The 24413-nt window shown below is 42.4% G+C and overlaps 1 protein-coding gene across 1 annotated transcript; it reads left to right on the top strand.

Moving 5' to 3' along the window:
• The first annotated feature begins 393 nt into the window (after positions 1-393).
• ema (C-type lectin domain containing ema) lies at positions 394-24413 on the top strand. The gene is made up of 16 exons (XM_028318003.1): positions 394-854; positions 1200-1339; positions 2203-2351; positions 2985-3127; positions 3445-3531; positions 4107-5170; positions 5501-5707; positions 6592-6778; positions 16341-16467; positions 16882-17020; positions 17554-17714; positions 18189-18347; positions 18827-18971; positions 19599-19701; positions 20951-21086; positions 21839-24413. The coding sequence occupies exons 1-16, from the start codon at positions 652-654 to the stop codon at positions 21965-21967; spliced, it is 3279 nt and encodes a 1092-aa protein (XP_028173804.1). The 5' UTR covers positions 394-651; the 3' UTR covers positions 21968-24413.

Raw genomic sequence — 24413 nt, 5'->3', positions numbered from 1 at the left:
GCGACTTCTAACAGGTGTGTACATTTAACATTTGCAAGATACCTATAAGTAAACTGTTTAACAAAATCGAATATCCTTGAACTCCGAAGATGTACATCATGGTCATGGTCACACAAAAGGACTGCCTTCTACACAACTTTAAGGAGTAGAGTAATGCCTGTTTTCACCATCAATACCTAATTTTTAAGTGACCCTTATTGTAACACATAACAGGCATTTTGTTTTCATAGGCGTCACTTAAAAATTAGGGATTGACGGTGAAAACAGGCATTAGAGTAATAGAGTGAGAACCACATAGTACGTAATGTGAGAACTAAACGCAAACTTCAAGGCTGTCAATGTCAAAGCGGCCATGCCTGACAAACGTCAACATCAAAATTTACTGTCAAAATTTTATTGTGAGTTGTTGAGTGGGGTGGATTATTTGTTTTAGAAAATCTAAAAAAATAATTAGTGCATAGTTGTCTTTTGAACTCGTGCCCGATTACTGCGTTAAATCGTTGTGTGTTCCTTGCAGTTTGTCAGTAGAACTTGTTTTGATCATTTACGTCGCTGCTCACGAGTATTACGACTTACGACGGTGGTGATTTAGCACAAGTGTTAAAATGTTCTGTTTTCTTTGATTGATTACGAAAACAGTTTTGTTTCGTCATGTTCCGGAGCAGGAGTTGGTTTGGGGCTGCTTGGGGGCGGCCTAAGAACCCCCATTCGTTAGAAAGATTGAAGTATTTACATAATATTCTTTGTAAGAATACTACAGTCTCTGAGAGCAATCGGGGGACTTTAGTGGAGTCCTTGAGGTGTATAGCGGAAATATTGATATGGGGAGACCAGAACGACAGCTCAGTCTTCGAGTAAGTATAAAAAATGTCAATAAAGAGTATATCAAGTCTCATGTCCTTGGCTTAGATTGCATACTAAGCACCTAAGTAATGAAATGGTAACCTGTAGATACCAATTGTTTTTCGGGCCTAATTTCAAAGTACCTATAAGATTGTTTAATAGGCCAAAGTTCATAACTATCAGCCGACAAATGCATGAGGTACTTTAAAAACTATTTGTGGTCTGTGATTGATAAGGTAGGTACTTTATGCACTTCTTCATTCATGCTTTAAATAAAACTAATAAACAGGCTGTTTCTTTTGTAAAAGTAGCATTTTAAAATATCAATTAAGCATAGGAAATTCCTTTTCTTACAGCTTTTTCTTAGAGAAAAACATGCTATCATACTTCTTGAAGATAATGAGGCAGAAGTGTGGAGGGTCGTCCTACGTCTGTGTGCAACTGCTCCAAACTTTGAACATCCTGTTTGAGAACATTAGAAACGAAACTTCATTGTGTAAGTAAATTATCCTACCAGTATATTTTATCATTTTGTTTTTGGAGGATTTTAGTTTTACCCTACTGCACAATGCCAGTATAAAAAAAGGGATTCCAACCTCTTGTTCCCATCGCTGCAACTCCTGTGTAGCCAGGATCTACAATGCCAGTATAATATATTGATGATTAGTTTTTTTTAAATTAAATTTAGCACTAACAGGATACTAAATTATTAGATTAAATATATAAAGTACTGATTATAATCAGTAGAATTAAATACATGGCCAGAAACAAAAAATGGAGTTCTCCAATGCTAATTTGATTAACCAAATAACACCAGTTTAAACCAATAACTGTTTCTAAAACAAACAAAGGCCGTATACAATAGGCATATTTGATATTGATTTTGTCTAATTATTATTGCATTGCCTAATTAAATATCAATATTGACCTGAACTAGAAAACTGGCTTGTTAGTTAATTGTCTTCTTCTTACCAATTGGTTGGATTGTACATTTTATCAATATTGGGCATTAATTGGCCCCTTTTGGATAATTAGTTAATAATTCATTACTAAAGTATGTAGGTACATGAACCACAACCTTTGTTGTAATAAGGTAAATTGAGTAACTTTTCCCCAGGGCACCTAAAAATAGGTAATTTTTGTAAACACACATATCTACATCACTAGCGATTATCCCATGGTTTTTGGCATTTTCGATGTCAGAAAAATTATTGAATAATTTATTCACAAATTAAAAAGTGACAAATAATTCTTGAGACTAGGTTCTAGTATAATATTCATTAGTTTGTTTCAGCCAAATGACGTCCAATGCTAGACAAAGGCCTCCCCTGGTATAATGGTATTATTATGTTATTTCAGATTATCTTCTCAGCAACAACCATGTCAATTCCATAATAGTTCACAAGTTCGACTTCTCCGACGAGGAAGTGATGGCATATTACATTTCGTTCCTGAAGACGCTCAGCTTGAAACTGAACAATCATACTATTCACTTTTTCTACAATGAGGTATGAAACTTTATTTCTTAAATATTTAGTTGTTATAATGTTATAAAAACTATTTTGTCAGTCATTTCCATTCGAAGGAAAGTATGAATTAAAGTAGCTTTTACTTTGATTGCATCTAATTTTAATTGAAAGTAAATAAATTGAGTTTTGCTGAAAAAATCCCCTGTTTTATGGTTTATCCAACAAGATAAAACTATGAATATTATTACAATGAAAGTATTGATAAATGATGATAACAAACATGAGGTGAAAATATTTATCTCAATGTAAAGAATGATTAATTTTTTAATCATAAAATCCGTTCTGTAAGTAGTAAAAATAAGCTGTAAACAATCTGATATCATGATAGAATATGACAAAAATGTGATCATCAAACAAAAAAAAAGTTTAAGAGTTTAAGTTAAAAACTAACTTATCTACTGTCACTTAGGCTGAGTTGCACCACCTAACTTTAACAGTAACTAAAAACCTTAACTGGTGTTTTTGTATGAACTTTGGCAGATTTTTGACATTTGTTAAGGTTAAGATGGTGTAACTCAGAATGTTCAGTTTTAGATACCATTAAACAAATGCAATATTTAAGTGTTCAAAAGTTCACTTCGGTCTGAGTATATGACGACATTTCTTTTGCAGCACACGAAAGATTTCCCCCTTTACACAGAAGCGATTAAATTCTTCAACCACAACGAGTCAATGGTGCGCATAGCGGTGCGCACACTTACGCTCAACGTGTACCGAGTGCAAGACGCGAGCATGCTACGGTTCATTAGGGACAGGTAACAAATATTTACTTTTAATGTACCTCTTAGACTTAAATTTTCTAAGTGTAATAAATACCTTACCTTACTTTTAAAATAACTGTATTTTTACTGTACCTCTTGGAGTTTACTTTTACCTTTCATTCTGACTTTTAATATAACTCATTACTTTTGCTTTACCTCTTTAATTTTCTTTAGTTTCATACTTTTACCTCACTATGTCCTAAAGTTGGTAAATGTGCTCCTGACTTTACTTCTCAAAAGTTATTAGAGATCGCTACGCAACCAGTGTTCACAAATCGTCTTTAAAAAAGTATCTCAAAATTTTATTGCAGAACCGCAGCCCCATACTTCAGTAATTTGGTCTGGTTTATTGGAAAACACATTTTGGAGCTAGATGCGTGTGTCAGAAATGATGCTGAGTAAGTATTTTAGAATATAATATAGAGTTACTTTTGCCTTATTTACCAGATGAAATAATTTAGTTAAGGTTAAGCATGAGACAATGTAAGTTTCTATGATTTTTGGAATATTTACACTATGAAAGGTTTCGACTCGTATGTGAAGAATATGCTACTATCATAATAATATGAACTATTTTACATTTGCGCGTTTTACAAAAATGTGTAATGTTAGGTCTAGTGTTTTTCTTCCATTAGCACATTATTTTAGATTGCTGAATATTCACGCGCTTCTGAATTGCAAGAGAACTAAGCATCACTTTAGATTTGTAGTAATAAGTTTGTAATTAAGCTGTGTGTTGCTGTGACTTTGGTAAGTTATTCTATAATTTGTAAGCAAGACACAGTTTAGCCCAAATAAGATCATAAAATTTTTAGGCTGAGTTGCACCACCAAACTTTTCATATGGAGTATGACAGATTTTTGACGTTTGTTAAAATTAAAGTAAGATGGTGCAACACATCCTTAGTATTTAACGGTTAAATTTAGTAAAAAAGGTGACATTATCATAATATACCTTACACCTTTATTTCTAGCCACCAATCCCAACAGAAACTGGATGACCTCGTCGCCGAGCATCTAGACCACTTGCATTACATCAACGACATCCTCTGTCTAAACATACCTGACTTGAACGACGTCTTAACAGAGCATTTATTGCACAAACTGCTTGTGCCTTTGTACATTTACTCACTGACGTCAGATCCGTCCAGGCGTCCAAACACGTCCCCGTATAACCGAGATCACATCCAAAGCATAGAAGCGATCACGAGAAATTTAGAAGCGATACTGAAAGGGAAAAACGCAGAAGTATCTCCCACAAGAATGACCTTCCCAAGACACAGGAATGAATCTGAAGATGAGGTGAAACCTTCAGTATCTTGTGTGGTATCTTTATTCCTTCTATCCCAAGTGTTTCTTATCATAACACACGGTCCCATCGTCCATGCTTTGGCTTGGATTATTCTCCAATCAGATATGTCTGTTTTCGAAGACGGTGCTACGAAAATCTTAGAAATGTACATAAGCAACGCTAAATCCAACGTCAAATTGGAGTTTTCGAAGCCACAGTTAAGCTTGGAAAAAGCTTTAGAAAGCACATCTGGTCATGAAAGAGATTACACGACGCCTGAGTATGGAGGTCCTAAAGTTTTTGGATCAGAAGACACAGACCAGTCCAGCTGTGACTTAGACCCTGAGCTTGTTTCAACCTCGCTGCCGTCCACTTCACATATCAGCGAGACGTCGAGCATAGCTCACGACTCCACAGAAGATCTGGTCACCCAAGTACATTCTCTCAAGTCTGATATCACTGTGAAGCAAAACATGCCAGACTCTCCTTTACCTGACTCCGGGATTGAATCGAGCTCGTCTAAAACAGAGTTCAATAATATTACTGACGAAGAAAAGCAGAAACTTCTTGCTGTCTCTCATGCAGCGAATGAGAAGGTGTCTTTGGAGAATTTATTGGAAAATCAAAGTAAAGAGGTGGAAAAGAGGCCGTTCCTTAAAACTATCCTGGACTCTTTGGATTGCAGCGAAAATGACTATAAGGCATTGTTCGCGTTGTGTTTGTTGTTTGCTCTCATAAACAATAAGGGTATGTATATTTAAGATTATTCTGAACTAGTATAGTGTAAATAAATGTAGATACATTTAAAACACTTCAGATTTCTTTGAATGCACGTATAAGTTGGTATGCATAAGGAACAAAGATGCAATACAATTGGAAATTCAGTTTATTCTATGCTTAAATCTGACTAGACGATCATAGATCACACTCTAGCTATCTGATTGACTTTTTACTAATAAATGTTTCTCTTTATTCCTTTTCTGCTTGCTTCGGCTATTAGTGGGTAAGATATTTTACATCGTCTACGTAAATAAAATAAAAAAACATTTTATTAAAATTACGAAATGTTTGTTGTAGGAGTGAACACGGAGTTGTTAGACACGCTCTTATGCCCTGAGGCAGAGGGTTCTTTATCGATTGTGCCCAGTACAAGTCAAGAAGCGACATCTAGCGAGTCCAAGGAAGGAACGCCCACTCCGACTCATTCGAGGAAGCCAATGCAAAGCTTCAACGCTTTGCTCATTTCGAAACTAATTACGATAGCGCATTTGAGTTGTAAGCCTGGTAAGTTTGGCAGACTCTTATTTTTATATTTATCTTAGAAACTGAGACCAATATCTATTATTTAGTTAGTATTTTAGCATTATCATTCAGCAAAAATATGCTATTTATATGATCACCCACCCTGCAAATATACACTATTGTTATGGTTTTCAAGAGCAAATACGAATTTATATACAGCTGTAAATACAGTGACGTCAATCGTGTAGTGATGCGTCAGTGCAGTTTTTGGTGTCTGTATGATTGTACTCGTTTACGACTCATAATCATCATAATACTATTATGGAAGTTGTTTTGAATTTTGCGTTTATTTAAGTTTATTTTTTTATGTAAATTCAATGCGTCAAACAGTATTCATATTTTTAGCTCCTTTAGATCAATATACAAATAGTTCAACTGGTTGTGGTACAAATGATTCTGGACTTTGTTCTATCTCAAAAAACTGCCTAGTGACGCTCTATTACTTTAAGCCAGTCCCTTTCGAACCTCAAAAGTCCGCCTAATGAAGATAATAATATTATCTTCAACTTCTTACATTTTGTCGGCGGTTTGGTGTAGTGGTTCGAAACGGACTACTATTCCGGAGGTTGCGGGTTCGATTCCCGCACAGTACAAACATTTGTGTGCATGAACATATTTGTTTGTATTGGACTGGGTGTTTTCTATGTATAATTATGTATGTATTTACAATAAAAAAGTATTTAAGTATGTTTATATCCGTTGTCTAGTACCATAGTACAAGCTTTGCTTAGTTTGGGACTAGAAGCGCAGTGTAAAATGTCCAAGGATATTTATTTATTTATTATTATTATTATTTACATTCTAGCCTGAAAAGTCCTAGTGTAGTAAGTCTTAGTGACGCCAAAAATATCCCTGTTTTATTCTAGCCTCAAAAGTCCGCCTAGTGACGCTGGAGCTGAGCGTGACGCTCGTCCGCATCGCCATGCGCGGCGCCAGCGGCGTGGTGGGCGCGCGGCACATCGCCTCCGCCGACAGCCTGCGCGGGCGGGCCGCGGCCCTCGCCAGGAACTTCTACAAGTGCGACGACATCTTCCTCGACATGTTCGAGGACGAGTGAGTACATTGTGTGATGTTAATGACGAGCGAGACGCTTAGTGACCCTAGAGTGCAACGCCTAGTGACACTAAAGCGTAAAGTGACGCTAGAGCGTAATAAAGACACTAGAGCGTAACGCCTAGTGACTCTAGAGCGTAATAGTGACACTGGAGCGTAATAGTGACGCTTGAGCTAAGTATGACACTTCGTGACGATCGAGCTAAGTATGACACTTCGTGACGCTCGAGCTAAGTATGACACTTGGTGACGTCAGACCTAAGTATGACACTTAGTGACGAGAGACCTAAGTATGACACTAGTGACGCTCGAGCTAACTATAACACACTCGGTGACGCTCGAGCTCAGTAGTCCGCCTAGTGACGCTGGAGCTGAGCGTGACGCTCGTCCGCATCGCCATGCGCGGCGCCAGCGGCGTGGTGGGCGCGCGGCACATCGCCTCCGCCGACAGCCTGCGCGGGCGGGCCGCGGCCCTCGCCAGGAACTTCTACAAGTGCGACGACATCTTCCTGGACATGTTCGAGGACGAGTGAGTACATTGTGTGGTGTTAATGACGAGCAGTGTGTTTAGTGACGCTAGAGCGCAACGCCTAGTGACTCTAAGAGCGTAATAGTGACACTAGGATGTAATAGTGACACTAGAGCGTAATATTGACGCTAGAGCGTAATTTTGACGCTAGAGCGTAATTATGACGCTAGAGTGTAATAGTGACGCTAGAGCGTAATAATGACACTAGGGCGTAATAGTGACACTAGAGCGTAATAGTGACACTAGAGCGTAATACTGACGCTAGAGCGTACCGCCTAGTGACTAGAGCGTAATAGCGACACTAGAGCGTGATAGTGACGCTCGAGCTTAGTATGACACTTCCTGGCGCTAGTGACCCTCGAACTAAGAATGACACTTAGTGACGCTTGAGCTAAGTATGACACTAGTGACGCTCGAGCTAACTATAACACACTCGGTGACGCTCGAGCTCAGTAGTCCGCCTAGTGACGCTGGAGCTGAGCGTGACGCTCGTCCGCATCGCCATGCGCGGCGCCAGCGGCGTGGTGGGCGCGCGGCACATCGCCTCCGCCGACAGCCTGCGCGGGCGGGCCGCGGCCCTCGCCAGGAACTTCTACAAGTGCGACGACATCTTCCTGGACATGTTCGAGGACGAGTGAGTACATTGTGTGACGTTAATGATGAGCAGTGTGTTTAGTGACCCTAGAGCGCAACGCCTAGTGACTCAAGAGCGTAATACCTAGTGACTAGAGCGGAACGCTCCGCGAAGTCAGAGCGTAACGCCTAGTGACAGGAGCGTCACTCTTAGTGATGCTAGAGCGTAACGCTTAGTGACTCTAGAGCGTAACGCTTAGTGACGCTAAAGCGTAATAGTGACACTAGAGCGTGATAGTGACGCTCGAGCTTAGTATGACACTTCCTGATGCTCGAGCTAAGTATGACACTTCGTGACGCTCGAGCTACGTTTGACACTTTATGACGCTCGAGCTAAGTATGACACTTAGTGACGAGAGACCTAAGTATGACACTAGTGACACTCGAGCTAATTATGACACTTAGTGACGAGAGACCTAAGTATGACACTAGTGACGCTAGAGCTAACTATAACACACTCGGAGACGCTCGAGCTCAGTAGTCCGCCTAGTGACGCTGGAGCTGAGCGTGACGCTCGTCCGCATCGCCATGCGCGGCGCCAGCGGCGTGGTGGGCGCGCGGCACATCGCCTCCGCCGACAGCCTGCGCGGGCGGGCCGCGGCCCTCGCCAGGAACTTCTACAAGTGCGACGACATCTTCCTGGACATGTTCGAGGACGAGTGAGTACATTGTGTGACGTTAATGATGAGCAGTGTGTTTAGTGACGCTAGAGCGCAACGCCTAGTGACTCGAAGAGTGTTGTAGCGGCACTAGAGCGTAATAGTGACGCCAGAGCGTAACGCCTAGTGACTCAAGAGCGTTATAGTGACGCTAGAGCCTAGTAATGAGGCTAAAGCGTAACGCCTAGTGACTCAAGAGCGTAATAGTGACACTAAAGCGTAACGCCTAGTGACTCAAGAGCGTAATAGTGACACTAGAGCGTAATGCCTAGTGACTCAAGAGTGTAACGCCTAGTGACTACAGCGTAATAGCGTACTATCACGCTCTAGAGCGTGATAGTGACGCTCGAGCTTAGTATGACACCTCCTGACGCTAGTGACGCTAGAGCTAAGTATGACACCTAGTGACGCTGGAGCTAAATATGACACTTAGTGACGCTCGAGCTAAGTATCACACTTCGTGACACTCGAACTAATTATGACACTAGTGACGCTCGAGCTAACTATAACACACTCGGTGACGCTCGAGCTCAGTAGTCCGCCTAGTGACGCTGGAGCTGAGCGTGACGCTCGTCCGCATCGCCATGCGCGGCGCCAGCGGCGTGGTGGGCGCGCGGCACATCGCCTCCGCCGACAGCCTGCGCGGGCGGGCCGCGGCCCTCGCCAGGAACTTCTACAAGTGCGACGACATCTTCCTGGACATGTTCGAGGACGAGTGAGTACATTGTGTGATGCTAATGATGAGCGTGCCGCTTAGTGACGCTAGACCTAAGGGTGACACCTAGTGACGCTAGAGTTTAACGCTTCGTGAAGCTAGAGCGCAATGCTTAGTGAGGCAAGAGCGTAACGCCTAGTGACAGGAGCGTCACTCTTAGTGACGCTAGAGCGTAACGCTTAGTGACTCTAGAGCGTAAGGGGCCATCCATAAAGTACGTCACACGAATTTCATGATTTTTTTACCCCCCCTCCGTCCTTGTCACAAGTGGTCACATTTCTGAGACCCCCCCCTCCCTAGTGTGACGTCACATGTTTTGCAATTTCACATCGAAAAATTATTAAATTAACAGCAGTTCCGAAATTAGTTTTATTTCCATTTAAATTAAGTACATTTTTTTATGAAATCAACATTATATCAAATATTTAAAACAATTGAAATGTGATGTCACGAAACTTAGGACCCCTCCCACCCCTTGTCACACCATGTCACACTTTGTCAACCCCCTCCCCCCCTCTTTACGTGTGACGTACTTTATGGATGACCCCTAACGCTTAGTGACGCTAAAGCGTAATAGTGACACTAGAGCGTGATAGTGACGCTCGAGCTTAGTATGACACTTCCTGACGCTAGTGACGCTAGAGCTAAGTATGACACTTCGTGATTCTCGAGCTAAGTATGACACTAGTGACGCTAGAGCTAACTATAACACACTCGGTGACGCTCGAGCTCAGTAGTCCGCCTAGTGACGCTGGAGCTGAGCGTGACGCTCGTCCGCATCGCCATGCGCGGCGCCAGCGGCGTGGTGGGCGCGCGGCACATCGCCTCCGCCGACAGCCTGCGCGGGCGGGCCGCGGCCCTCGCCAGGAACTTCTACAAGTGCGACGACATCTTCCTGGACATGTTCGAGGACGAGTGAGTACATTGTGTGGTGTTGATGACGAGCGTGACGCTAGAGCTGAGTATAACTCACTTAGTGACGCTAGAGCTAAGTACGACACCTAGTGACACTAGTGACGCTAGAGCTCAATATGACACCTAGTGACGCAAGAGCTAACCATGACACCTAATGACGCTGGAGCTAAGTATGACACTCGGTGACGCTAGTGACTCGAGCTATGTATGACACTTCGTGATGCTCGAGCTAAGTATGACACTTCATGACGCTCGAGCTAAGCATGACACTTAGTGACACTCGAACTAAGTATGACACTTAGTGACGAGAGACCTAAGTATGACACTAGTGACGCTCGAGCTAACTATAACACACTCGGTGACGCTCGAGCTCAGTAGTCCGCCTAGTGACGCTGGAGCTGAGCGTGACGCTCGTCCGCATCGCCATGCGCGGCGCCAGCGGCGTGGTGGGCGCGCGGCACATCGCCTCCGCCGACAGCCTGCGCGGGCGGGCCGCGGCCCTCGCCAGGAACTTCTACAAGTGCGACGACATCTTCCTGGACATGTTCGAGGACGAGTGAGTACATTGTGTGGTGTTGATGATGAGCAGTGTGTTTAGTGACCCTAGAGCGCAACGCCTAGTGAATCAAGAGCGTAATACCTAGTGACTAGAACGTAATGCTCCGTGAAGTTAGAGCGTAACGCTTGGTGGACACTAGAGCGTAACGCCTAGAGACTCAAGAGCGTTATAGTGACTCAAGAGCGTTATAGCGACACTAGAGCGTAATAGTGACGCTAGAGCGTAACGCCTAGTGACTCAAGAGCGTTAATAGTGACACTAGAGCGTAATAGTGACGCTGGAGCATAATAGTGACGCTAGAGCGCAATAGTGACGCTAGAGCGTAACGCCTAGTGACACAAGAGCGTAATAGTGACGCTAAAGCGCAACGCCTAGTGACTCTAGAGCGTAATAGTGACGCTCGAGCTTAGTATGACACTTCCTGGCGCTAGTGACGCTGGAGCTAAGTATGACACTTCGTGACGCTCGAACTAAGTATGACACTTAGTGACACTCGAGCTAAGTATAACACTTCGTGACTCTCGAGCTAAGTATGACACTAGTGACGCTCGAGCTAACTATAACACACTCGGTGACGCTCGAGCTCAGTAGTCCGCCTAGTGACGCTGGAGCTAAGTATGACACTTAGTGACGAGAGACCTAAGTATGACACTAGTGACACTCGAGCTAAGTATGACACTTCGTGACGAGAGACCTAAGTATGACACTAGTGACGGTAGAGCTAACTATAACACACTCGGTGACGCTCGAGCTCAGTAGTCCGCCTAGTGACGCTGGAGCTGAGCGTGACGCTCGTCCGCATCGCCATGCGCGGCGCCAGCGGCGTGGTGGGCGCGCGGCACATCGCCTCCGCCGACAGCCTGCGCGGGCGGGCCGCGGCCCTCGCCAGGAACTTCTACAAGTGCGACGACATCTTCCTGGACATGTTCGAGGACGAGTGAGTACATTGTGTGGTGTTGATGATGAGCAGTTTGTTTAGTGACGCTAGAGCGCAACGCCTAGTGACTCAAGAGAGTAATACCTAGTGACTAGAGCGTAACGCTCCGTGAAGTTAGAGCGTAACGCTTGGTGGACACTAGAGCGTAACGCCTAGTGACTCAAGAGCGTTATAGCGACACCAAAGCGTAATAGTGACGCTAAACCGTAACGCCTAGTGACTCAAGAGCGTAATAGTGACACTAAAGCGTAATAGTGACGCTAGAGCGTAACGCCTAGTGACTAGAACGTAATAGTGACGCTAGAGCGTAACGCCTAGTGACTAGAGCGTGATAGTGACGCTCAAGCTTAGTATGACACTTCCTGACGCTAGAGCTAAATATGACACCTAGTGACACTCGAACTAAGTATGACACTTAGTGACGAGAGACCTAAGTATGACACTAGTGACGCTCGAGCTAACTATAACCCACTCGGTGACGCTCGAGCTCAGTAGTCCGCCTAGTGACGCTGGAGCTGAGCGTGACGCTCGTCCGCATCGCCATGCGCGGCGCCAGCGGCGTGGTGGGCGCGCGGCACATCGCCTCCGCCGACAGCCTGCGCGGGCGGGCCGCGGCCCTCGCCAGGAACTTCTACAAGTGCGACGACATCTTCCTGGACATGTTCGAGGACGAGTGAGTACATTGTGTGAGGTTAATGATGAGCAGTATGTTTAGTGACGCTAGAGCGCAACGCCTAGTGACACTACAGCGTAATAGTGACGCTAGAGCGTGATAGTGACACTAGAGCGTGATAGTGACGCTCGAGCTTAGTATGACACTTCCTGACGCTAGTGACAAGAGACCTAAGTATGACACTAGTGACGCTCGAGCTAAGTATAACACACTCGGTGACGCTCGAGCTCAGTAGTCCGCCTAGTGACGCTGGAGCTGAGCGTGACGCTCGTCCGCATCGCCATGCGCGGCGCCAGCGGCGTGGTGGGCGCGCGGCACATCGCCTCCGCCGACAGCCTGCGCGGGCGGGCCGCGGCCCTCGCCAGGAACTTCTACAAGTGCGACGACATCTTCCTGGACATGTTCGAGGACGAGTGAGTACATTGTGTGTCGTTAATGATGAGCAGTGTGTTTAGTGACGCTAGAGCGCAACGCCTAGTGACTCAAGAGCGTAATACCTAGTGACTAGAGCGTAACGCTCCGTGAAGTTAGAGCGTAACGCTTCGTGAAGCTAGAGCGTAACGCTTGGTGGACACAAGAGCGTAACGCCTAGTGACTCAAGAGCGATATAGCGACACTAAATCGTAATAGTGACACTAGGGCGTAATAGTGACGCTAGAGCGTAATAGTGACACTAGAGCGTAATAGTGACGCTAGAGCGTAACGCCTAGTGACTAGAGCGTGATAGTGACACTAGAGCGTAATGCCTAGTGACTAGAGCGTGATAGTGACGCTCAAGCTTAGTATGACACTTCCTGACGCTAGAGCTAAATATGACACTTAGTGACACTCGAGCTAAGTATGACACTTAGTGACGAGAGACCTAAGTATGACACTAGTGACGCTCGAGCTAACTATAACACACTCGGTGACGCTCGAGCTCAGTAGTCCGCCTAGTGACGCTGGAGCTGAGCGTGACGCTCGTCCGCATCGCCATGCGCGGCGCCAGCGGCGTGGTGGGCGCGCGGCACATCGCCTCCGCCGACAGCCTGCGCGGGCGGGCCGCGGCCCTCGCCAGGAACTTCTACAAGTGCGACGACATCTTCCTGGACATGTTCGAGGACGAGTGAGTACATTGTGTGTCGTTAATGATGAGCAGTGTGTTTAGTGACGCTAGAGCGCAACGCCTAGTGACTCAAGAGCGTAATACCTAGTGACTAGAGCGTAACGCTCCGTGAAGTTAGAGCGTAACGCTTCGTGAAGCTAGAGCGTAACGCTTGGTGGACACAAGAGCGTAACGCCTAGTGACTCAAGAGCGATATAGCGACACTAAATCGTAATAGTGACACTAGGGCGTAATAGTGACGCTAGAGCGTAATAGTGACACTAGAGCGTAATAGTGACGCTAGAGCGTAACGCCTAGTGACTAGAGCGTGATAGTGACACTAGAGCGTAATGCCTAGTGACTAGAGCGTGATAGTGACGCTCAAGCTTAGTATGACACTTCCTGACGCTAGAGCTAAATATGACACTTAGTGACACTCGAGCTAAGTATGACACTTAGTGACGAGAGACCTAAGTATGACACTAGTGACGCTCGAGCTAACTATAACACACTCGGTGACGCTCGAGCTCAGTAGTCCGCCTAGTGACGCTGGAGCTGAGCGTGACGCTCGTCCGCATCGCCATGCGCGGCGCCAGCGGCGTGGTGGGCGCGCGGCACATCGCCTCCGCCGACAGCCTGCGCGGGCGGGCCGCGGCCCTCGCCAGGAACTTCTACAAGTGCGACGACATCTTCCTGGACATGTTCGAGGACGAGTGAGTACATTGTGTGGTGTTAATGATGAGCAGTGTGTTTAGTGACGCTAGAGCGCAACGCCTAGTGACTCAAGAGCGTAATACCTAGTGACTAGAGCGTAACGCTCCGTGAAGTTAGAGCGTAACGCTTCGTGAAGCTAGAGCGTAACGCTTGGTGGACACGAGAGCGTAACGCCTAGTGACTCAAGAGCGATATAGCGACACTAAATCGTAATAGTGACACTAGGGCGTAATAGTGACGCTAGAGCGTAATAGTGACACTAGAGCGTAATAGTGACGCTAGAGCGTAACGCCTAGTGACTAGAGCGTGATAGTGACACTAGAGCGTAATGCCTAGTGACTAGAGCGTGATAGTGACGCTCAAGCTTAGTATGACACTTCCTGACGCTAGAGCTAAATATGACACTTAGTGACACTCGAGCTAAGTATGACACTTAGTGACGAGAGACCTAAGTATGACACTAGTGACGCTCGAGCTAACTATAACACACTCGGTGACGCTCGAGCTCAGTAGTCCGCCTAGTGACGCTGGAGCTGAGCGTGACGCTCGTCCGCATCGCCATGCGCGGCGCCAGCGGCGTGGTGGGCGCGCGGCACATCGCCTCCGCCGACAGCCTGCGCGGGCGGGCCGCGGCCCTCGCCAGGAACTTCTACAAGTGCGACGACATCTTCCTGGACATGTTCGAGGACGAGTGAGTACATTGTGTCATGTTAATGACGAGCGTGACGCCTAGTGACTCAAGAGCGTAATAGTGACACTAGAGCGTAATAGTGACGCTAGAGCGTTATAGTGACACTAGAGCGTAATAGTGACGTTAGAGTGCAATTGTGGCGCTAGAGCGTAATAGTGACGCTAGAGCGTAATAGTGACGCTAGAGCGTAACGCCTAGTGACTCAAGAGCGTTAATAGTGACACTAGAGCGTAATAGTGACGCTGGAGCATAATAGTGACGCTAGAGCGCAATAGTGACGCTAGAGCGTAACGCCTAGTGACACAAGAGCGTAATAGTGACGCTAAAGCGCAACGCCTAGTGACTCTAGAGCTTAACGCCTAGTGACTCAAGAGCGTAATAGTGACGCTCGAGCTTAGTATGACACTTCCTGGCGCTAGTGACCCTCGAACTAAGAATGACACTTCGTGACTCTCGAGCTATGTATGACACTTAGTGACGAGAGACCTAAGTATGACACTAGTGACGCTCGAGCTAACTATAACACACTCGGTGACGCTCGAGCTCAGTAGTCCGCCTAGTGACGCTGGAGCTGAGCGTGACGCTCGTCCGCATCGCCATGCGCGGCGCCAGCGGCGTGGTGGGCGCGCGGCACATCGCCTCCGCCGACAGCCTGCGCGGGCGGGCCGCGGCCCTCGCCAGGAACTTCTACAAGTGCGACGACATCTTCCTCGACATGTTCGAGGACGAGTGAGTATTTTTTTTACTATCCAAAATGGAGCTCTTCGCCTGCATCTCATCTGATAGAAAGTGATGATGAAGCCGAAGGTAAGAAGCGAACGAACTCGGAATCTTCAACCACAGAGGTACTGACTAACTTTCTTTCAAGTGCTGGACCACATCATTGTTATTAAGATATGGCAATAGACTTAGGTAAGATAGTTTTATCTGGCCAACCGGACTTATAGAACAAGCCTAACCATTAACCAAATAGAACAGAAAACAAGACCCCTTGGCCGCGCAACACTGGCCACTTAGAAAACATAATAATTTTCTCAACGAGTATTAACGATATTCTTTTGTTTTTTCTCGGCTCGACTCCCAATTTTTCACATTGCTTTCAAGGACTCGAATTCGTAAATATTACTGTAAATAATATTAACTCTTACCCCGTATTATCATCTATACTTTATTCCTACAACTACCACGAGGCACTCACACATGATTTAAGCCTATCGAGCCACTTCACGTGTGACAGTGACGATAGTAGCAACTTTTAAAATGAAATTAGTTTTAAAATATCTTAATCAATTGGATTGATTACGTTTTTTTATTGCTGTAAAACTTATACACTCAATCAATAATCAATCAATTGTTTATTTTACTTACTTGTACTTTATTTTTAAGCCATGATTTGCAATCTGTTGCTGTACCTTAATAAATAAATAAATAAATCATTTAAAATTAATTCCAGATATTGCGAGATGAGCAAGCGGCCGCTGAACGTGGAATGGCTGTGCATGGACGCGGCCATCTTGTTGCCGCCCACTCGCACGCCCATGTCGGGCATCGCGTTTGCCAAGAGACTGCCCAGTGGAGAGGTGATATACAATTCTAATACACAACTTATAGGCTACGCAGCTAAATAATCTAGCCTTAGTTAGCTTTTAAGTCATGTGCAATGCAATGTATAAAGTAAATTAATACTCGTAAACGAAGTGATATTGAGCAGGGCATACAGCAAAACTGACGGCTGATGGGGCAGCACTGTTCTGGGATCAAGGCCACGTAAGCGCAGCGTGATATGTCCACCATCAAAGTAGACAGACGATCTTGTAAAGGTTGCAGGAAGGCGCTGGGTGTAGGCCGATTTCAGCTGGCAAATCATTGGGCCTATGTTCAGCAGTGGACATCCTGTGGATAAAGTTATGATATTAGTCTGGTCACAGCAAAGCCAGTATTCCTCGATCATGAATACATTATCCTATTTTTTTACTTAATTTTTCGTTCTGAAGATGGAGAGAGCCCGCCGAGCGATACGAACGTTCTTCCTCATCCGGGACCTTTACTTGAAACTGACGGGGAAACCAGAGAACCAGCTGCCTCTCACCAACCCGGCGCCGTTCGTGCAAGTTGGAGACATCCTGGACCTCAGTATGTGTGGAATACTTAATTACGAGTACCTACTTCATTTATTTGTCGTCAACGTGCATCTTTTGTCTCGCCGCGTGTTTGTCAAGAAGTTTTCCGGAACTTACATCGGACGGCTATCCTATTTTCAGTGTTGTTTGTTTGTGCACATATAGCTTTTTTGTTAAACTCTAGAAGGTGCCCGAGCCATCAAAGAACACACGATTTTGATTTACTAACTGTATCCTATCTCTTAAAATTGCATGTCACAAAATGCTAAACTTGACTTTATTTCACATTTTGACCGCAGATTTAAACTTAACTCATGTATCAAAATTCGTGGCTACGATCTAAAAACCAAAATACACTTTTCATTATTGATCTGGGAGTTTTCAGTCTATAATAATAAAGTATCTGTTTTGTGTTGGTTCAAGATTTGCTTAGTTGGATACTAGATGGCGCTGTTTAAACATTTTAAGCCTCTTATTACTCAAAATGGCAAGTCAGCAATTTTTTTCTACTCTAGCTCCAAAACTGATGTCCCCATTACCTTCCAGACGATTCCGACCTCATATCCTGCGACATCATCCAGAAGGATGGCACGTGCCACCACCGCTTCCTAGCTGTGGACAACATCCAGATTATTCTGGTTGAGCCGGACAAACAGAAGTTGGGATGGGGCGTGGCTAAGCTAGTCGGCAGCCTTCAGGATTTGGAGGTATGCTATGCACAGGACTTTTTTTTATCAAGTTTCTGTTTCAAAGCTAGGTATGTGTAACTTTATAGACTATTCCCATTTCGTTTCCATAGCTAGGTCTATAAGTAGCACTAAGTTAGTCTCTGATAAAGCCATAGTGTCATTGAACCCGTTTAATTCGGTAAATGACACCATTTACCATGGACCAAAATCCAATAAATTTTAGCTCCAGAAAAGAATTCAATTTTGTAAAATACAGTGTTAAGTACAAAACTCATTTTTGGTTATTTTGTAATTCAAAATATAAAATAAGTTACTAGGTATTCCAATAAATTATTTAAAGTCCGTGAAAAAAAACGCGTTTTGATAGTTCGTACCAAGTAAGTACCTATTTCAACTTATAAACATAGAAGGATTTCGAACACCCAAAGCTAAGAATCGATGGCAATTTCGATAAATATTGAATGTTTTTTAAACTAATTTGTATTTCACCAGATACAAGGTGACAAAGAAGACCCTCGTTGCTTACACCTAACTATCCACAAGCCGCGGGTGGGAGCCAGCGGCGCGTTACCTCGCACGGTGCTGCTACGAGCCAAGTTCAAGTTCGACGACCACATACGCAGCATGGCCGCTAAACAGAGACTGACTAAGGTAAAATGTGGACTGGAGGGGTGCCAAACCATAACGTTATAAGACCCAGAAAATTAGGAGGACCCAAGGGATACAAAATATTTTTACTTTACTTATAACGTTATGTTTTGGCACGGTCCCTCATTTTAGGTTGTAGGGTCATCCAAATGACAGATTACTCTTTAACCCTTTAAAGGCACAGCATATCAAAATGCAGCATAAAAACATTGCTTTTCGGTCTTATGATAAATGAATAAGGTTCATAGTTTGGTGGCTGTAAGAGCTATTTGTAAAACATTAGTAACCTCGCAAGATTAGAAAGTTGACATCATAAGCAACAACATATTTTGTTATTGTTGTTTTTGTTTGATCCTACAAACGGACGATTCAAACGTCTTATTTGAAGAAACTCTTAGTTTTAATAAAATCTTAAAGCATAGTTTACCTGGCTATGAACATAGGTTACGAAAGTTAGCTATATGTTTTACAATTGTTTGCAGGGCCGCACGAAATCCCGTCAAAAGAAGATGCAACAGATAGGGCGACTGCTAGAAGTATCGGGCATGGCCGCACCGGCGCTGGCGCCGCGACACCGGCCGCTATTCACGCGCCCTGCCGGCCTCACCGCCATCAGGAGGTCCACTGGTAAAGGATACTGCAGATTTAGTATGTCGTTTTCATCATCAGGTCATTAGCGTTGCGCACACGTTCAGCGCTGGACCGGATAGAAACCGGCTCGTTACCACATGCCCTGAGTGCAGAAACACGATTCCCACCAATATACCACAGGTAAACGGAGATTTACATGATGGATTGGTCTTGGGAGGACTAATGTTTTGATATTTGTGTCTCTTGATCTCTTTTTATAATATGATGAGATGAAGCGGCTATTATCTCTCTGAACTACATACGGTGAAGACGTGGCAATAAAATAGTATAGACATTAGCGTCATGCATAAATTATGTCATCAGTTAATGAGCGTTTTCGCGAATGAAAGATCCGCTAGATGGCGGGACGTGGATGTGGGGTCTGACTGCTGAGTGATTGGTGGATTTTGACATATCTGTCAATGTCATGTCAAAAATAACCATTCATGCAGCATTTGGACCTCGCGTCTACGCATTGCCATCTGGCGGATTTTTCATTCGCGAAAACCCTCATTAACCAGAAACTTAAACTGACGGCTTGGGGAGGACTGAGGCTGAGATTATACTTGCTTTCATATTTGCACCTTATTCACTTATCATAAAGATCAAAAATACATTCCCCAGGAGGCGACGGCGACGAGCCAGAACGTCGCTTGCGCAGACCAAGCGCACACATGCTCAAAGATGGCATAGTAGTGTACCGAGAACGAACCACGAGCCGGGAGAGGTTAGTCCAACAATTATCGCCACTATTCCTCAACTTGTAAGTTTCTTTTTTTATTTTCGCATCGTGTCTTGTCTTTGGATCGTCATTTGGTGGAGGTGGGTGATTATAATTATGTTTATTTAATGTTATCATTATCAGGTCATTTATAATTCTAGCGCTTAAGTATGAGAGCGGCACGGAAGGGTGATTTTTGTTACGTCAAATGTCAGCGAGACTTCAGATTCGTCAGATTCGTATGCTCTGTCACGTCAAAATATGTCAAAATCAACCTCCCGCGCCGCTCCCATACCTCAGACACCGCCTGAATTAAGCGCTATAACTATAGTCTCCACTACAGGTGGACGTCACTTTCTAGTGTACAATTTTTTATGTAAATATGTTTCATATGATATACTTTATGTTGCCTGCATACACAGTTTACAATTTTGAATGTAAATGTTTAATTATTATGCTTGTTGATATATTTTATGTTGCCTGCCTTACAGACCTCAGATCATAATATAAAATAATTATTTCTTTGATCAGTTATATGTAGATTAAAAGTTGTAAATCTCGGTGTGAATGTCCGACCAAAGAATTTGATTGATAGTTTGTCTAATATTGTAGTATCCAAATATTAATCGATAACATTAAGCAAAAGTTTTATCCATTTGTCTGTCATTTTCCAAGAGCACATTTCGCTATTAGTGAAAATAAAATGGATGAACCAAAAACATATACATACAAATTATTAATATTAATTCATCATTCATCAATATAGCCACTCATACGCATGTGGGATATTAATTAATTGATTAGTAAACACATTAATAATTTGATTTGTAAAATGCACGCTCCAACCTTTATTTCTTCCGTTTCATTTAAAATAAACCCTTTACATTAACTTGGTTCTTTGAGAGATATAACCCAAAAGAATTATAGATCGTTTCATCCACGAAGACGCGCCCCACCATTCTTCCGCTAACGTTTGAGTATTATCGGTACACGCTGAATTATCCATGAGTGCACACGCACTCTACAATAATGACGCTCGGATTGCTCGGATCAAACTCCCCGCACCCCGCGCTTCCCTCGACCAAAAATTGGCGGGGCGCGTCTTCGTGGATCAAACGATCTATATCCGTAAACAAAACGTTGCTACCTTTTTTTTAGTACAAACTTCTTTTTAATATAATTTACTTTTTATTCATTGATCCTGCACAATTCCTATAATTAACACATAATAACGAACTTAACTACCAAATTTCAGTAGCATATCTCGAAGCAGCAGCACCCATGGGTCCCGGGAAGGCTCGCCGCGATCGCGTTCTGAAGAAATACCTCTAGAAGATATTAGAAGGAACGCTGCCAGCTCTTCAAGCACGCCTACAGTTTCTATACCACAAGTGAGTTAATAGTCTGATTTTATGTACACTGTTAAGGTACACTCCTCGATTGGTTTTGAGCCTTCTTATTGATAAGATGTAAGGTTCAAAACCGCTGCCAATCGATCAACATGGAAAGCATTGGGGGAGGCCTATGTTCAGCAGTGGACGTCCTATGGCTGAAATGATGATGATGATGATGATGATGAAGGTTCAAAATGCATTGCGGGAATTCGTCATTGATTAGCTATCCACAGTCTAGCGTCCTACCCAGTTTCAGTCGGGAGCAAGTGTTTGGATTTTAAGAAAGGTCAATAGTCGAATCCAACTTACTGGACAGCTTTTCGAAAGTTGTGAGAACTACAGACTACACAACCACTTTTCGTCAAAAATACCACAGTGTGTAAAGACAAGTCTGCAACGATGTGTGTTACCATTAATAACATAAAATGAACTTAAACCTACCTAGATTCTTACCAATCCGAAAGCATCTCTGTCTGTTACGTTTAAACTGCTGAAGCGATGTAAAGATAAAAAAAACAATGGGATAAGCCTCAGTGATAGCAATTCTTCTTCTGTAACGACGCGACTTGCAAAACCACGATCAGAAGCTAATAAGCTGATTGTGGTTTCGCACGTCTGTCTGTATACTAGTCTGTATTCTGACTAGTGGTCTGGACTAGTAACTACAGTCTATCAAATAAACACTGTAGTTTCTTATGTAGTTGTAATAGGTACTAGTTTGCAACAATTTTTATTTATTATTTTTTCAGACATCATACCAATCGCAACCCAGTACGTCTGCCCTAGCAAAGACATCTACCATCTCATCGGAAGAAACCTCCTTCATATCGGGGGAAGCGCCGCGGCCGAAACGAAAAGGAATCGTCGAAACCATTTGATATTAGCCCACCCACGCTTACTAAGGTAACGCAATATGGACTTTATTAAACAGTGGTATAGCTGAAAGTGATTTGAACGTAAGATATGAACTGAAAGTCAAGTGCTTCTTAGTGCAACGCGATGTGGACTCTATTGCGCCGGTGATACAGTTGAAAGTGCTTTGAATATTAGAACTTTTTAAACGGTATAATCGGACTGAAACTTGTGTATGTGTATTGATATTTGACAAGCGTTCTAACGAATTTTGCCAAGCGCTGATTGCAATGAGTTGGCGCCAATTTTGCAAGCCAATATTGAACAGTAAGAGAACTGTAATATTTTCACTTACCTGTGGCGCCAACTGGTGAAAGCTAGTATATTATATTATATCGTTTGCGTTGAGGTAAAAAGCATGCAATTTCATTCAACTAGTTCGATTGATAGCCGCCATTTGAAATTCGTGGCTACATAAATGTCATTTAAATATTAAGAACTTGATCAATTAAATTGACATTTAGAAATACAATGACATAGTCGTGATAACATTACTAAAATACTTATAAATTAGCGAAAGAGTGTAATCATACTTTCTGCTGTTGCGCTATCATGATAGTGAACTTTACACTTTATTGCCATGGTAATAAAGTCGAGTTTCGAATTTGAAATAAGGTAGGTAGATTAAAAATCTGACATACCAGTAGCAAACACTAATCCATTTTGATATTAAATAGTATATTCTGTTGCTATTGAAATAAAGTTGAATTTTTAACTGTCTTTTAGTGCTCATTCACGAGGTACGAATCCATGACACTCAATTCTAAATATTGAAGGATATAAATATAAAAATGCTCTATTTTTGACAATAAAAGCTTGAATGGGTATGTTGATCAAAAGTGTACGTAATAAATTGAAATTTTATTCAACTTTCAGTTTTAGAAGTTTCAATTCAGAATAGTTAAAAGTATTATGATTAATAATTACATATTCAAAAGATTTGGGTTTCTTTCACTGGATTGTGTGATACATTATGTAATGATCTCAGAATATTTTCAAGTAAATAATGAAATATGTATCAATGTTTCAAACATAAAAGTGTCTTGAATGATATGCATAATTATTCCATTAATATAGTAATTAATGTTTTATCTAGCTACTCACAAAATCAAATATTTTAATTCTAACTTATTTTGACACGAAAATCAATTTTGTATAGATTTTTTTAATAATCCTTTTAGTTAAATTGAATTTGCCTTTTTTTCTGTAGACAAATTCAGCAGCCTTCAATGTTTTGTTTATAAAATAAGTAAAGTAAAAATATCTCAATTAAAGTTAAATAAATGTACGTAGATAGAACTAGTATAATGGAGAATATTTGTTATAACTGTATTTTTTATAAAATAAACAATATGGATCTCTCATTACGTCCGTATATTAAAATTAAATGTATTAAAAAGTTTAAGGCGACTTTACATATAAAAGTATTGGTACAAATTCTAATAAGTGTAAAAAAACTAAGCTGCCAATAGTGCTTAATTTCGCAATTCATTTAGACTTTTTATAAAAACCTATTTTAATGATTTTTCAATATAATTTATTAGTATTTTTCAATGTAATTAACAGTAAAGTCGTCTGAAAATATAAGGAAATCTTCAATGGACGTATTCCAAATACTAGACATTTGTTCTCACGAAGATTTCTATTTAGGTAGGTAGTGAAAATAAATTTGAAGTATGTAATGACGCTAATTTGATCTTTATTGTTCATTTTTTAAAGTTGATTATGTGTTGGTATGTATTCACCCAACCGCCTGGATACGGAGGAGCGTTCATTTGGCGCAATATTGGTTGTTACTATAATAAATGTACCGTTTACGATAAAACTGAGTTTTGGGGAGAATTCCCCAAAATTCCTAAAGCATAGACTACACCGCGAACTAAGCAAATCACTAATAATTTCGCGTTTGAAATACATGAGTACTTAACCGACTTCATCAAAAGAAGTAGGTTCTCAATAATCTGTTGGTATTTTTTTAATTAAACTTTTTTTTTACTTAGATTATTCGTTTAATTTTAAAGTGATCTCTAAATTCCAATTAAAAATTTGACAAATGGTGAATTCCTGATTACAAACAATTAAAAAAGTAGCCATAAAAAAGGTTTAACTCGTTGTGTAGTCTTAAGATAAAAAAAAGTAAAAACATGAAAAATCCCACCATACATCTAATTGAATTTAAATTATCTTTTCGTTGCAAATACCAGAGTAAGAAATAGTGATATAAAAGTGTCAAACGTCTATAACTTATTTATCACATTATATTATGTATTATGCATGGTTGGAAGGGTTATGCCTCGGATTATGTTGTGATTTTATTTAAGGTTTGCAATAATTATTCGTGTAAATAAGTTTATGTTCATAAAGAGACATTATTGTAGTGTTGAAATGGAATATATCACATGTTACATTTGA

Source organism: Ostrinia furnacalis, unplaced genomic scaffold (genome assembly GCF_004193835.3).
Source record: "Ostrinia furnacalis isolate ACB-3 unplaced genomic scaffold, ASM419383v2 OfSCF6613, whole genome shotgun sequence".
Lineage (NCBI taxonomy): Eukaryota > Metazoa > Arthropoda > Insecta > Lepidoptera > Crambidae > Ostrinia > Ostrinia furnacalis.
The sequence above is the reverse complement of the archived record's forward strand: the minus strand, read 5'-3'. Positions and strand labels throughout refer to the sequence as shown.

Excerpts from the sequence above, each read along its gene's own strand:
- ema (XM_028318003.1), top strand. The coding sequence starts at position 652 with ATGTTCCGGAGCAGGAGTTGGTTTGGGGCTGCTTGGGGGCGGCCTAAG. Across the intron at positions 18,972-19,598 it reads CGCCATCAGGAGGTCCACTG|GAGGCGACGGCGACGAGCCA; the intron begins GTAAAGGATACT and ends TACATTCCCCAG. Across the intron at positions 19,702-20,950 it reads CGAACCACGAGCCGGGAGAG|TAGCATATCTCGAAGCAGCA; the intron begins GTTAGTCCAACA and ends ACCAAATTTCAG.